The sequence below is a fragment of the Mobula birostris genome, chromosome X, assembly GCF_030028105.1.
Source record: "Mobula birostris isolate sMobBir1 chromosome X, sMobBir1.hap1, whole genome shotgun sequence".
Classification (NCBI taxonomy): Eukaryota; Metazoa; Chordata; class Chondrichthyes; order Myliobatiformes; family Myliobatidae; genus Mobula; species Mobula birostris.
The window spans coordinates 8464780-8480130 of record NC_092402.1 but is presented as its reverse complement, the minus strand read 5'-3'; the positions used below and the strand labels follow the sequence as shown (position 1 = coordinate 8480130).

General features: G+C 41.8%; 2 protein-coding genes and 1 long non-coding RNA gene across 7 annotated transcripts in view; 1 reads left to right on the top strand and 2 right to left on the bottom strand.

The window, feature by feature from the left end:
• LOC140191583 (uncharacterized) overlaps positions 1–15351 on the top strand; it is a 27757-nt gene extending 12406 nt beyond the window's left edge. For 3 of the 5 annotated variants that reach the window (XR_011883848.1, XR_011883849.1, XR_011883845.1), the window contains exon 3: positions 9366–10105. This is a non-coding gene — a long non-coding RNA (uncharacterized lncRNA). Of the gene's footprint in view, positions 1–1000; positions 1120–9365; positions 10106–14802 lie in introns of those variants that run through there. The other 2 variants (XR_011883847.1, XR_011883846.1) reach the window with 2 other exon arrangements.
• hoxb5a (homeobox B5a) lies at positions 1360–4650 on the bottom strand. The gene is made up of 2 exons (XM_072249091.1): positions 3976–4650; positions 1360–2949 (listed from the first exon to the last, which is right to left on the bottom strand). Exons 1-2 carry the CDS (start codon positions 4508–4510, stop codon positions 2699–2701), a joined length of 786 nt encoding a protein of 261 aa, XP_072105192.1. The 5' UTR covers positions 4511–4650; the 3' UTR covers positions 1360–2698.
• hoxb6a (homeobox B6a) lies at positions 6352–9453 on the bottom strand. Its single transcript, XM_072249098.1, has 2 exons — positions 8164–9453; positions 6352–7504 (listed from the first exon to the last, which is right to left on the bottom strand). The coding sequence occupies exons 1-2, from the start codon at positions 8600–8602 to the stop codon at positions 7245–7247; spliced, it is 699 nt and encodes a 232-aa protein (XP_072105199.1). The 5' UTR covers positions 8603–9453; the 3' UTR covers positions 6352–7244.

The following is a 15351-nucleotide window of genomic DNA, read 5'->3' as shown; positions in this document are numbered from 1 at the left end:
ATTATTAGAAGCGTACAAATACTAAAATGAAGAAACAACTATGATAGCCGAGTATCCCCTCAGTCCCAACAATCGAACCCCCCCCCCAGCGCCCACCAACGCTTAAGACACAACACTCCGCAGACAAACGCGTCAAATTCACACTTAAATGACACGACAATTTATTCTTCAGTCCGAATTCAAAAATTTTCAACAAGCACAGTATAATATGCCAAACAAACGAAATTTCAACCAGGCAATGGTTTTACAGGAGAAACGACGGAGGGGCTGTATCAGAAAGTACATAATTCAAAGATAGCTTTAAACAACAGGCTATCTGTTTTATTTTATTTTCCGCACTGTATGCCCGCCCCCACCAACACAGACACACAAAAACGACTTCAATCCGACGTCTCAGCGGTAAAATATTTGGAGCATCTAGCAGAGGGGAAAACATTCAGTTGCTGGGAACCAGGCCCACATATTCAATAACTGCCAAATCTTTACAGTTACTCTACAGTTTCGGCCCCAGACATGAGTAAAAGAAAAATATATATATATATATATTTGTTTCTGCAGTATTATTAATTAATCTACAATAATTTTACTTTCTGTTTTGGAAGCTTCGCTGGGCCCTGCGCACTAAAGCAACCCGCGCTCAGTTTATAGTTCCACATAACTTACTTGAAGCCATTTAGTTCCAGCAATTTTGACTGCAGTCAGTAAAGATTTTAAAGCCTGCAGGCCCTGCTGAAGGGAAGACCTGCTGGAGTCCTCTGGAAAGGCTAGTCCACATTACGCGCTTACAGGCTGCAAACCCAGCTTGATAAAGTTCAGCGTCACCAACATTATACAGAATGTGAAATATATTGTACCTTGTCAACTCCGCAGAACCATAAAACTAACTTTAACGACCCCACGTGACTTTTGAGAGCCAGTAGGGGTATCTGCCTGCGGTATGGGCGATTTTTACGATCTAACTTTGCGATAAATACCCAATTCATTTGACATCCCAATGTCATACCAGCTTCTTCCATAAGCAGTTTGTTAGACACAGAAGGGGAGCATGCACTTTGCAAGATAGAGCTAATATTTGCTGTGTACTTTGCTACTATCGATAAGCACTTGGACGTTCTTTTGGTAAGTTGAGTTTAACCTAACTGGAGGGGTGGGGGGTTACCTGTTGCACCCAAATTAACAAAAGCGCGTAGTATATCGCATAGACAAAACTTCCACCGTATAACTCTCTGGGTGAATGGGCTACAAATCAAGATGGGAGACTTTTAAACAAAAATCATGAACAGCATCGAATACTACAAAAAAAAAAATCCTGATGTAGTATTTAAACAGGAGATGCCGTATTGCAGTAAAGGCCAGGACAATCCCAAAGTGTAACAAGCCGCTGAACAAACTGCCGCATTTACAGGATAACGCGACAAGTTGAACTCGCGCGTTCAAACTCAGAGCCGTTCGAAAGCGTTCGGGACTTAGAAGAAGGAAGATGAGCGGCGTTCCGCCCTAAGAACAGTTTAATAGAATTATATTTATAAAATATAAGATGAGAGGCAATCGATAGCTGCTAATTAACGAAAAGTAATTGCGTGCTCTGCTAATGTGCCTTTACATTGCATACGGCAGGCGGACAAGATATCGCAAAGCACGTGGCAATATTCAAGAAGTTACACACACCTTAACCATATATACCAGACTAACAATAGGTACTCCTCGGGTTCAAGAGGGCGTTTAAACTGGTCAGCTTCCAAACAAGTAAAGATACAGTACAGTTCCAATACAGTAAAGATATTAAGCCACGGAGATCAGGGGTGGTAATGAGAAACTTTTTTTTTGAACTTTATTTCGCATTGAACTACAAACAATTACAAAAAAAAAGAGAGCGAGAGAGAGCTTGTTGGCAACATAGTGTCGGATGGACGTCGCTGATTTCTACACAAAATATGCCACTCAACACTCTGCCCCATTACAGACTAGCTATTAGGTAACATTATAAACATTTTTTTCCTATTATTTACAACCATTATATCTCACTAAATAATCGTGGCTGAATTCAGAATCTATCCAAGTGTATTAGCTTTCAACATGGAATTTCCACATATGCACGTTGTTTAAAATCACGGACAGCAGTATAGATAGGAAATTTCAGAAGATATATATATATATAAAATGAGTGTGTGTGTGTGTGTGTGTGTGTGTGTGTGTGTGTGTGTGTGTGTGTGTGTGTGTGTGTGTGCATGTATATATATACACACACACACATATACATACACACACATTTGAAGGTTGAAAGTGCAAGAGCAAAGATTTTAGCATTTTATCGACGCGGGGAAGGAGAGGAAGATCAAATTGTACAACGTGTCAATTATAAATAAGTTAGACAATTTACAATCCACCAAAAGAAAAACCATGCTACGTTTTTTTCTTCAACAGAGCACCAACAGTTCACTGACACAGACAAATGTGTAACAGCAACAAGCAATGAGCAGCTATAGGGGTACACTGGAGGACAGAAGAAAACAAATTGTTAGCGGGAGCGCAGAAAAAAAGTTTAAGTAATTTATTTTTTAAATATTTACCAACACGTGGGGGGGAGAGAGAAAGAGAGAGAGAGAAAGAGGGAGAGAGGTGGGGGGGGGCGGAGGGACGGTGTCTGGCTGTACAGTACTGATGTGCGGTGTCCTTTCGTGTTTTGCCCGCTATTTTGTTAGGGCTGGAACGCACTTGTCCCGGCCGACATGCTCATACTTTTCAGCTTATTGTCCTTTTTCCATTTCATCCGGCGATTCTGGAACCAAATCTTTATCTGCCGCTCAGAGAGACACAGAGCGTGAGCAATCTCTATCCTCCGCCGTCGGGTTAGATATCTGTTAAAGTGGAACTCCTTTTCTAATTCCAGTGTCTGAAAACGGGTGTAAGCGGTTCTGGCTCTTTTCCCGTCGGGTCCACCCATACCATCTGTTAATAAACACAGTCAGGTTTTTTTTTATATATATCCAATGCTCTATTATCTATCCACGAAAAGATTCATTTTTTTAAAAAAGCAGAATACTAGACCTTCAAAGTTGCAACGTTCCCTAGCCCGGGGCCCCTGCGGACATGGTGTGTCAAAATTAAAGTATATTCTCTCCGATCTGATTTCCTATTAATTATCATTTTTTTTCTTTTCATTGTCTGACCATGTAACCTGTGTCCTGACGGCTGTGGTTCTAATTATCCACACACAAACACACACACACGCACACACACAAAACATACACACACAGAGACACACACACACACACACTCACACACACACACACACACACACACACACAAAACATACACACACAGAGACACACACACACACACACACACACTCACACACACACACACACACACACTGTCTCTCTGTTTTTCTCTCTCTCTCTCTCTCTCTCTCTCCCCCACACACAAACGCAACATACACGCGCTCGTACACACACACACACACACACAACAGACACACACATACACACACACACACACACACACACACACACACACAAACACACACACACACACACCACACACAAGTTCGCATCTTTTTTTTAAAAGAAGGTCCCTAAATTGCAAATAGCTACATGTAAAATTGATTCCGGTAACACTGATTATCCAGAGAAACTGCACAGAGCTCTTTGTTATTTTGGTGACCGTGCTATACAAGTCATAGCCTCTGTGCACCAATTTCTATATAGCATATAATATTTACAGTTTACCCGCATTAAATACCATATCAATATTTACTGAATTTTAAGGGTCTTCTGACCCGGTATATTTCATGTACGTTTTAAAATTGTGCTTTACGGATTTAAATTCAATTTGCTAGGGGGAAAAAAAATCCCCAATTAAGTTTCTGCAGAGCAAATGGAAAACAATTGCTTAGGTTCTGTGTCGCTCAGGTTGGATAATCGGTCGCTAAGAATTACCTGACTGTAGAGTACTAGACAGAAAATGAAAGTGTACCGTGCGCAATGTGTAGTTTTCTCATCCAAGGAAATATTTGTGGCTGCTGTTCTGGTGTGGTTGGCTGTGTTGGCTCTTGCTGTGTCCTGGTGTGGCTGTTGTTGGTGGCTTGAGTGCCATCTTCGGCATCTGAAGATGCTCCGGCCTCGTCCATTTCTGTAAAATTACTTGCTGAACTAGAGGAGGTAGTCGGGTCGGCTGGGGGACCCTTGGTTCCGTGAGTGTCCTTGCCGGAAGAAGAGAGGGGTTCTGGAGATGACAGAGTGCAGCTCGCTGTTTGCCTGAACCTGGTTTCTGTAGCTGAAGGATAGCTTCTCGAGTTCTCTGTATTAACCACCCCAAAGTGGTTAGATGAAGCTGAACGGGTGATGCTAAGGTCCATACCATTGTAGTTGTAGCCGTAAGTGCCTGTATGCATGGTGCCTGAATCCCTGTATGGTCCGTTCTCGGAGCTGCTCGACCCATAATTAAGTAACTGATAATCCGGGCCATTTTGATAGCGACCGGAGAATGAGTTTACAAAGTAAGAGCTCATTTGGGTTTTTTTGGGTTGATTTGTGGCTGTTAGTCGTTATAACCCAGTCCTACACGATTTATGATATATTAATGAATTATAGAAATGACTGTACTTCGTTCGCTTCTATGTATGCGGCCAAATATGGGGGGTGCGAGTCGGAATCACGTGCTTTTGTTGACCAGTCGTAAATTCTCACTGATGACCTCAAGGGGTAATTCATGCTCTATGGTTACAAATAATGACGATCCGTGAATCGTTACGCCATGCGAATGCAAGGCTCCAAATGGTGGCCAGGTTTGCAGAGTGCGCCACCTACCGGGCTCCGTCAAAACACGCGATTTAAGGTCACTGCATATCTATTAACATCGGCATAGCATTAATAGCAAAATTACCCCCCAAAAAATGCCCTGTTTAAAAAATGTGCCTACCTAGAAAATCATAGCTTCCAGTATTGTGCTGCGTCGTGTTACCTGTTTTGCTCAATCTTTGACCGTGTATTTGTTCAAAAACGCGAAAGAATAATCAAAAATGTTAAAGCGTAATACGGCGATTCAATTATCTTTCAATTGAATGGGAAATCACGCTTTATAGCTGTACTTGGAGTGGGGCAATTTATTTCGTTTTTGACCAGATACATTTAAAAACAATTAAGCTTGCCATCCTTGACTCGTCAGTAAAATGTACCCGGTCACTGTCTTATGCTTGTCTACTATCGACGAGAGAACCTTACAATTTCCACCATAGTGCAATTTCAATATGTTAACAAGATTAAACTTCGTTCCCATCCTTGGTAACGCGTACGCATAAAGTATCGGATTAGTTTAAAAAAAAACTTTTTACTTAAAATTTGCACGGACCATTTTAAGGCAAAACACGGGTTAAATCTTAGAAAGTTATAGATTGTTTCATTTCTGCCCTACCTTCCGTACTCTGGGCTGCGTGGACAGCCCATTTATTATTAGTACTCTCTGTTCTTTTAGATAATTACCTAAAGAAAATGAACCCTAGAACTAGTCTGTATCCCCTCTCCCACTCCCTGTTAATGCCCCTTTCTTGAAATTAACCAAACGCGGGATAGATAATATTAATTATTATTCTGGAGACCTGATTTTTTTCTCTTTCTCTCTCTCTCTGTTTTGATCTGCGTCTCAGCTAGCTACCTTTGCAGGACCTTTTTTCACTGGATCAGGGCAATGCAACTCACCTCCTAGAGAGTTCCCTACCTGGAGATAGCTGGAAATGCCTTATTTTTTTTCAGCACTCTTTCGTAATTTTGTATTTTCTCGATTTTGGGAGGCTTTAAACCTTCGCCAGGCTGATTCTGTGTTACTTTTGCGGGCGGTTGCAGTGGCGACTAGAGAGGACGGTGGACTCAAAACGAGCCTTAACACAGTGTTATTGTTGGAACATGTAGTCGTTCCAATGGACGGCTGCCGAAAAAAAACCTTCTTCACATGTTTAAGCAACGGCGACTAAAACAATTGAAGCCAGCGAGGTAATTGTTAAATCCCGCAAAGCCATTCGCCTTTTCTCTCTCCCCCGATAAAACATCTGATCACGAATCTTAGATATTCGAGTAACAAATCAACGATTAATGATGATATGATCCAGTCCAGAATTATTTTTTAAATGAAGGAGGAAGCTGATTACTGAAAATGAAATTTAAATAGGTTTGATGGGAAAGGATAGAGATAAATCAATTACGAGCAAAACAATGAGGAAGCTGTCAACTTTTTTTTTGTTTGTGATAGATTGTAACATTCTTTGTAGCATTTTATGATTAGAATGTAACAATACTGCTCCTATGTCTTACGGTCTTATGGTAACCGGGATTCAGATAAGCCATGTGTAGCTGTATTGAAAATTCACTTCCATTAGAACCTCTGTGGCATTTACACCCGATATGATCACTGAATTTAAAAAGGACACAAAATTGGCTTTTTTTTAAAGAAAAAAAACTTTTATTATAACCCTCATACAGGAAACCTCCAGTTTCCCCCCAAAAAATATTATAACACACACACTACAAACACAATAACGTTTATTTGACCCAGAAACACAAATTAAAAAAAATAACTCGATTCTGAAGGCATTTGCTTCTATTTCCCCTCGCTTGGTTTATGGGGGGAGGAAAACACAATCCAAAATACAATATTTAGGCTTTCACCGTGTAACTTACACACGCAGGTACACGCAGTTCCACACATGCACACACACACACACACACACACACACACACTCACTCACTCACATAAGATAAATCCCAAAAAAGAAGTTGTGTTCACAGTGCACAAAAAACATACAGCTAAATTAAACTAGAGAGCTGAAATCAACGTCAGCAAAAACAAAAAGCAAAAATCACATTATTGCAACACGCTCAGTTGAGATATGGAGAATTCATGAAATACAGCTAGTGTTTCTTTCAAACTATTGACACCAATCTGAAACAATGGCCGCCTGGATAGCCTAACGGAATGCATAACTTCATAATAAATCTTACAACGAATACAGAAATGCACATCTGCACTGATGCGAAACACCAAGCAAAATGTAAACTTTTAATATTTATTATTTAATCTTTTTTAAATAAAGAACTGCATAGCGTTCTCCTTCCAATCTATTTGTTGCTGTTGTTGTTGTTGTTGTTTTGTGTGTGTGTGTGTGTGTGTGTGTGTGTGTGTGTGTGTGTGTGTGTGTGTGTGTGTGTGTGTGTGTGTGTGTGTGTGTATGTGTGTGTGTGTATGTGTGGTTTTCACTCAGTAGATTTTTCTTCTGTCTCTTCTCCGCTTAATTGCGGGTTGGTCAGTAATTTGTTCTCCTTTTTCCACTTCATGCGCCTGTTTTGGAACCAGATTTTGATCTGGCGCTCCGTGAGGCAAAGGGCGTGTGCAATTTCTATCCGGCGCCTCCTGGTCAAGTAGCGGTTAAAATGAAACTCCTTCTCCAGCTCCAAGGTCTGATATCTGGTGTAGGTCTGCCGCCCGCGCCGCCCGTTCGGGTTAAACGCCGAGGCTTGAGGGGGCAGAAATGTGGAGAGAGGGCAGGAAAGAGAAAGGGACAGCGTTAAGCATGAGATGACTATTACACACAATATAGAAAGTATTCAGAAGCATGCAAATTTAAAGTGAAGCAAACTGATTATATTGGGTGTTGTAGGTCGTGTTTTATATGCCCTATTTTTAAACAAAATATTGGACATTATCGGGTGTCTTTTTAAGTAGATTGCCGCGTGAGCACTCTCAAATCTGAGACAATATGTCGTGGCATAGCTTCTCTCTGGGTTATGTCAGGGCGTTCTAACCAATGGGCCTTGTAAACTGAGCATTATAATCTTTAAGGGGGCATTGTGCGGCTTCTATTATGCAGGTTGATATGTTTACATTAATATAGTGATATCCTTGTGCACATAGAGATGTCAATATTATGAACCAGCCCTTGAATTTTACTAAATTATCCAGAATCTGCAGAGGAGCGGCGATTTATAATTTCAGGTGAAATCCGCCAGAGTAAAATGCATTAAAGTGTCTTGGAATTATTTAATGTTAAATATTCTCTTGTAACAAAAATTGGGGTGCAATGATACGAATGTCTACTTCTAGTTCTACTCAATACGCTTAAAAAAAAGTATTTTCGATTAAGTGCGTGAAACATTAAAGTAATGTAAAACTTACCACCGCTCGAATTCATTCTTTGCATCCAGGGATAAACGGGGAGCGAACTCTTCTGGTCCTCCAGGTCTCCGTATAAAATTCTGTTGTGGGCGCACTCGGATTTGCGTTGCTCGGGGTTAAAATGCGTAGGGTCTTCCAGTGAGTGGTATTTGGAGCTGGTGGCCGAAGCCCCGCAGGAGGAAGGGTCCTTCTCTCGGTAGAAACCGGGGACACCGTAATCGCAGGACGTCCGATTGCACCCATAAGTCCCGTTGGCTTGTTGATAGTAAGAGGGTGATGATGGGCAGGCTTTTTCCGGGATGCCCGTAGACCCATAGGTGGCTGGATAGTGTCTTAGAGGGTCGTAGCCGGAGGAGTATAACGGGATCTGCCCGAGGAAGGACTCCTGACCATTGGCAAGAGTCACAGGGAAAGTGGAGTTCACAAAATAAGAACTCATTTGCGGGCTTGCAATGTTATGATTTGTTGTGTATTAGTCCAAGTGCCTGCGCTATTAGCGAGATGTCTTTGATTCGGGATGGCCAAGTGCCAGAAAGGACAGAAGGAAATACAACCATCTGATCACGGACTGACCAATGGCGATACCGTTTGATAGTAAAATAGCACCCAGGAGGGACTTTCCGTGAATCAGAAACGCTCAGAGAGAGAGAGAGAGAGAGAGAGAGAGAGGCACATGTGATGGGAAAAGTCCCAAACAGAGACAGAGGGAGGAGGTGGGAGGGGAAGGGGGGTGTGAAATAAAAATCAACAGAAACACCGCATCTTTACATTTAAACTATTAAAACGCACAAAGTTCCGCATCTAATTAACATCAGCTTTCATCGCCATGTAAACAACGACACAATGCATTCTCCCAGACTAAACAAAACCAGAGAGAGAGAAAAAAACAAAACCCAACCAGTATTCTCCGATTCAGAGAATAATTCACTAATCACTTATTAACTCATTTTTATAGCTTTCCGGTTTTACAACCAGGGGTCCTTTTCTCCCCCAAAATAAAGGGACCCGGTTTCAACTTCGACTGTTGTTGTTAAAGATGCCTTCGGCGTCTTTAACTGTCATTAAGAGTGCCATCTTCCAGTTACTTAGGGAAACCGATTTTTTTTTTGACATGTTATAAAGTTGAGATTATATACAGTGTATCGGCGGCTTGTGCACACAAAAAAAGTTCCTGATAGTCGCTTATTCTGTTTGTGTTGCAGTCAGTTCTCCTGCCTAAGAATATGCGATTCGGCGACGAGGGGTTAACCTTGAGCAACAACAAATAAAAGAGAACTTCCCAATATTTAATTGAAACCACAAAGGCGAACGGAAGAAACTTTCAAAGGGGGGATAAAAAACGCAACTCCCCCCACCCTCCCACACCCCCCCCCCCGCCACCACCAAAAACAGAATGGGAATTGAATCAACTGCAGAACGCAAGCAAGCGCTATCGAGAGGCATTGAGACTCCGCGGAATAACACGCTCTGTTTCTTAAGAAAAGTTTTCATCAAAGCAAGACAGAGAACTATAGAAAACATCTCAAGATCTATTGACGCCCCAACTTGTGTTAACATCGGCCGCCTTTGTAAATCAGCAACGTTTGAACCATCAACCACAAGTACTGTACTGTGTACATATAATATAATATAAAATAATACAATATTATATACATAATATGATAAATGTAGGCATATGTAAGTATGCTCTGTTTAACATAAGTGAACTATATCAGGGACTTATTACACGCAGTTAGCAATGAATGCACGATTATTGTTGCCTCTTGCGTACTTAAAAAGCTGCTAGCTGACGGTAGAACCACGCTTAGCTCACAAATCGATGTATACTAATCGATGAACATATATCAGTTTGCAGCTCCGATTTCAACATTCCATACTATGTTCTATTTCACTCTTAAACTGAGGCTTGTGCTAATAAAACAGTTTTTTTTTTGCATTTTAATTCTGAATTTCGTAAAGTGTGTTTTCTTTCCCCTCCCTTGCAATCGCTTTTGCAATGGGTCTGTAGGGGTTGGGAGAGATAAGGTTGTGGAGTATTATTCTATGAATGTCAACGCATGTTTTTCTCGGGTTATTCAACTCACGGTTCTTATTTTGGGGGAAAATATACACAGATATGTTGGGTCCATCTGTCCGAGTCCATGCTTTATATATATATATATATATATATATATATATATAAAATCAGATGGTGTCTGGGCCATTCTAACTTTATATAGAAGCGCATAGATAATTATATATATATATAGACACATAATTATTTTGTCTTTTTTAACTACTGGATAACACGAGAGTGTCAGGGAGTTTGTTTAGGAGCATTTTTTTTCCTGCTCCTCCGGAATGCAACTCTTCCTGATCTCAAGCATATCTGTTTCGAAGAACCGTAAGCTGAACAGCGAGCAGAAGGCAGAAATTAAAGAAAGATCTTCCTCCTCATCTTCCTCCAAACCCGCTCCTCGCCCACCCCGGTCCTCGATCATTTTCAGTAGCGGGCATTTTCTTGGTGTTAGAAACATGTTGGTTTGAACAGAGCGGTAAACACAATGCAGGGGCAAGCGGCTGAACTTTTCCTATCGGAGGCATTTCCACTCCTTAAAATGACGCCCTCTTGAAATGACGGCGTCTGGAGGCAAACCAAAATTCCAGTGTACACCAGAGAATAGAATATATATCTATATATATGCGTGTGTATGCTTGTGTGTGTATATATATATATATATATATATCTCCCTCCTATCACCTTGTTTTTGAAATGCGGCGGCATAGATACGAAGCGTCGTTTGGCAGCATCATTGAAATACTCTCAGTACATAAAATAACCGAGGCCAAAATCGATAGCTAACTGATGTGGGGTTGTGTTTTTTTTGGGGTGGAGAGGGGGTTGGCTTTATTTAATGCCACCGTTTCCCTCTTCATGCACAAATAAATGTCACAAACGCTGCTGTAAATTTAGGTTGAATGTGTGAAGATCGTTGCATTTTATTTAGAATGGAACGAGGTAAAGTCTGGAACCATGTCCGCTTTATTCCCCCCTGATAATTATTTAAACCGAGTCCGAGAGAAACAGAATTGGCATTATAAAACTCGGCGAAGTAAACTTCATAAGATTATAATTGCTTTGATCCACAATTTTCTTAATGCTGGGCTAAAAAAAATGGCTGCTATCAAACTGAGAGGCATTAATATTCAATGCATTCGAATGGGGGGGGGGTGGAGAGAGACCTCGATATCCTGCGACTTTCCCGTATAAAATATTGTGGAAAAATTGCAATGTATTTATATACAATCGGTAGAAATGAACCCAGGATCTATGAATAATTCATTTGAATTTTCGCTGCTATATTTTTGTCATATTTTAAAGAGGATACCCATGTTTTTATTCCATTCCACCTCACTTCCTGACCATTGAAATTGGCCACCTAACTTTCTGATCTCGATTTCGACATATCTCTGCCGCGGAGGGCGTTAAAATCTTCTTTTCAAAGTGCGAGGACTGAAGGGGAGGGGAGTGGGGGTGATAGTGGTGGTGAAAATAACCACTGGTAGGACTGTAAAAGGCAAAAGTTCGTTTACAACAGGTTTGGTTACGCTTGAAATAGCAGTGGTCTTTGGTACATTATTGCAGTACGGATTCTCAGCTAGGGCCAGGCGAAAGTCGGCCCATGGCTATCGCACTAGCCGATATCAGATTGTAATGAGGATTTTTTTCCCCCTTCTCTCTCCAGTGAGAGAGGTTTGCAAAGTAATGTTGAAAACCTGAAAGGCAGATTAAATTTGAAACGGATTTAGAGCTGCCACTCGGACATTTGCTTAACAGGATTTGCTAAAAAAAATGGCTGCTATCAAACTGAGAGGCATTAATATTCAATGCATTCAAATGGGGGGGGGGGGGGAAGCGAGACCTCGATATCCTGCGACTTTCCCGTATGAAATACTGTGGAAAAATTGCAATGTATTTATACATGAGCTCAATTCTATTCCTTGGCGTGGAATTGCTCCTTTGTTGAGGGGGGTGGGGGTCAGAAATAGGAGGAAAGCGAGTAATTAATTTGCCTCTGAAATGCACGGAGGGTTAGCAGTCGAATATATAGAGTTAAAAGGTTAATTTTAATCGCTTTCCTTTTAATTTTCGCATGCATCCGCGCCAGCGCGCGCACGCGCGCGTCCATGCACGTGCGCCGGCGCTTCTTTTGTTCAGCTCAGCTCCTTTGTTGTTGTTGTTGTTGTTGTTGTTGTTGTTGTTGTTGTTTTTTGAGGGGAGGGGTTAGGGGAAAAAAAGAGAAAAGAAATAATAATTCTGCGGATACAGTTTCTTCCCTGCTGCCTCTTTAATTTTCCGACTTCTGCAGGTCCATGAGAACGCGAGGTGGCGGTATTAAGCAACAAATGCTTTCTCCCCGCCCCTGCTGCTCCCACTCCCGCCCTCTAGAACAGCGAGAGAGAGAGAGAGAGAGAGAGAGAGAGAGGAAAAAATTCCCGAGTAGACTTATATATTACCAATGCAGAACTACCAGGCTTCTTGCTTGCGGAGCATTGTAAACCACGGCGACCTGAACGCCATCGTACATTATATCGTCTTACAGTCATCCGCTGTTGATGCAAAACGATACCTTAATGCACTCAAACAGAAATAAAAGATCTGTCTCACAGCATGAAGGTACGAATTTGTAACTCCGGCACCGTCTCCCGACTCAGTGCGAATTATTGACAACCATCAGGCACAATAGGAAGAATATACTTGTATCTATGTATCACTACGAACAACACAATCATAATACGTCTCTGCGTCACGCTGCCCCGCTTTCCTGATCTGCTCGGGATAAAACTGTTTACGTATCGAGCGACCCACGAGAAAAAAAAATAGATAAACTATCTCGAAACCCAATTAACATCGCCATGTAGCGGAGTTCGTCCCTGAACACAGTCACAGATTTGTCAGTGCTCCCTACTGTTACATCTTACAGCCGACGCCTTACTTGTGCACCGCAGACACCCAACGCAGAAAGACTAACGGAAACCAAATTAGCTCCAGAGGCTGAGGTCTGCCATTTGAATTAAAGAAACATCCTCCACAGCACCCTCATACAACAGTCTCCCCCCCCAAAAAAAAACCTTATCAGAGAAAGAAAGAATAACAGCAAAGATATTCTCCAACTGACGTCAACAAATATCGAAATGCTTCCTCTATGGCTATCTTCCTGCCCCGGTGATACGCTCCACACAGTTTGTTTAGCCGAATGTTAAAATATATATATACCAGTTGTAAAGTACGTGCTGATGTTCACCTTACCTTTCGCTGTCTGTGATTTTGTTTCGAGTTTTTCCCCCATTTCACTTTGAAACCAGCGCGATATTTTTTTTTGGTCACGCACAGTATTGTCCCAAACTGATAGCCGTCGGTTAGCCCCCGCACCCGCAGACTGGTGGTGGGTGGGTGGGTGGGTGGGTGATAGTGGGTGGCGGGGGGGGGGGACTTCATGGCTCTGTCATGTACACGGGAATTCGGAACTGGAGCCTCTTTGAAAAATGATATCGTCCACATCACTGAGGTTTGCGCCACCGAGAGTCCACCGCTGAGATTCCCAACCAACAGACAAGTGGCAGATTTGCAAAAAAAAGGGGGAAAAATCGCATTTACTTTATATGTGCGTGTGTGTGTGTGTGTGTGTGTGTGCCTGTGTGTGTATGTATGCATGTGTGCATGTATGTGTGTGTGTGTGTTTGTGTGTGTGTTTTCAGCTCCAATGGTAACTACGAAAGTTTGAAAAAAAAAGCACTATAGAAGCCCCGAGGAGGACACAGAACCGACCCAAGGTACGGTGGCCAAAAGACTGCTGCAATGTACTCACAAGGGAAATCATAAAAAGTTCATGCTCACGGTTGCTATCCACATGACCGGCAGCGGCCAATCGAAGGACCGATTCACTCATAAAGTTCTATCACAAAGTTGTAAATTTTCATAAAACAACAAGGAATTTATTGCATTTCTTCATGACTACCAACAACCGGCCCCCTCGCCGCCATGTTTTCAGCTAAGGCGAAATGACAAAAAAGGGGGGTTTTAATTCTTCAACCTTTTCCGAAACAAAATGTTACGATTTACATAGCTTGCCTCCTAATTCTACGCCACTTTAAGCCTAACCCCATTCTGCGTGGCTCCGCGGGGGTGGAGGGGATGTGGAAGGGGGGAATGGGGTGTGTGTGTGTTGGGGGGAAGGCCGCCGCAGATTTAAAAAAATAATTCTCGAAAGTCAAACTGTTCTTGTCGTTCTCCTTCTCCGTTCCCGCTATTTGCGGAATTCGTGCGGAAAAGAAATGTAACGTACAATTATTGCGCGGGGGTAATTACAATTAAATAACCCGTTTGGTTCAACAAGATCGGCTTGACTTCATTTCAAAAGCTGATTTTCCCATTGAGTTAATTATTTCCTCCCCACGCCAACTAAAGGTAATCCCTATAATTCTGACGGTTAGCATTTAAGTGAAGTCACAGTGTTTTCGGTGTAATAGTGCACAGTTTTTCTTGGTCGATTATTCACTCGACCTATGCATCCGAAATTACAAAAAATAAGGACCAGATCGACGATGAGTAAGACTATCCCGGCTAACTAAATTAAAATTTGCCCTTTCCTTCCACAGAACGCAATGTACTCGGATACCCGGAGAAGAATTGGGAATAAAAAGCCATCGATACTTAGTAGGAAAGTTGCAAATCAATGCACCGATAATGTTACAATCCTCCACGCCAGGAATTGTGCCAACCGACTCCGTTTATCAGCGATCCTAGCATAAAATCGGAGAATATTCCCTCCTGCCTGAAAGATTGCGATTTTAACGAGGAAACTAACGCACTAGGAGCCCGAATTAGGATTTGCGCACATTCTATAAAATGCATCGTGCGAGATATGTTACAATTTACAAATTTAGTCCGATATCCGGCCCCCAAACCCAGTCCTATTGTCCGCTGTGTGCCTTTATGTTAACCTTTATTTTGGACACTGCTATAGCCACAGTTCGTACATATAAACACACACACACACACACAAACACACAAATATAAACTTTCTGTATATGTCTGTTGCGTTTAAATGCCTTTTTCTGCTTAAGTAATGCCCGCGGAGAGTAAAAATTTCAGATTCTATGTTGTATACGTTCTCTGATATTAAACTGAACCATTACACCATTGAA

What these genes read in the sequence shown, in the direction of transcription:
- hoxb5a (XM_072249091.1), bottom strand. Translation starts at nt 4,510, where the DNA reads ATGAGCTCTTACTTTGTAAACTCATTCTCCGGTCGCTATCAAAATGGC. An exon ending in AAAACTACACATTGCGCACG is followed by an intron (nt 2,950 to 3,975) that starts GTACACTTTCAT and finishes GTTTATTAACAG; the next exon opens with ATGGTATGGGTGGACCCGAC.
- hoxb6a (XM_072249098.1), bottom strand. Translation starts at nt 8,602, where the DNA reads ATGAGTTCTTATTTTGTGAACTCCACTTTCCCTGTGACTCTTGCCAAT. An exon ending in AAGAATGAATTCGAGCGGTG is followed by an intron (nt 7,505 to 8,163) that starts GTAAGTTTTACA and finishes TGCCCCCTCAAG; the next exon opens with CCTCGGCGTTTAACCCGAAC.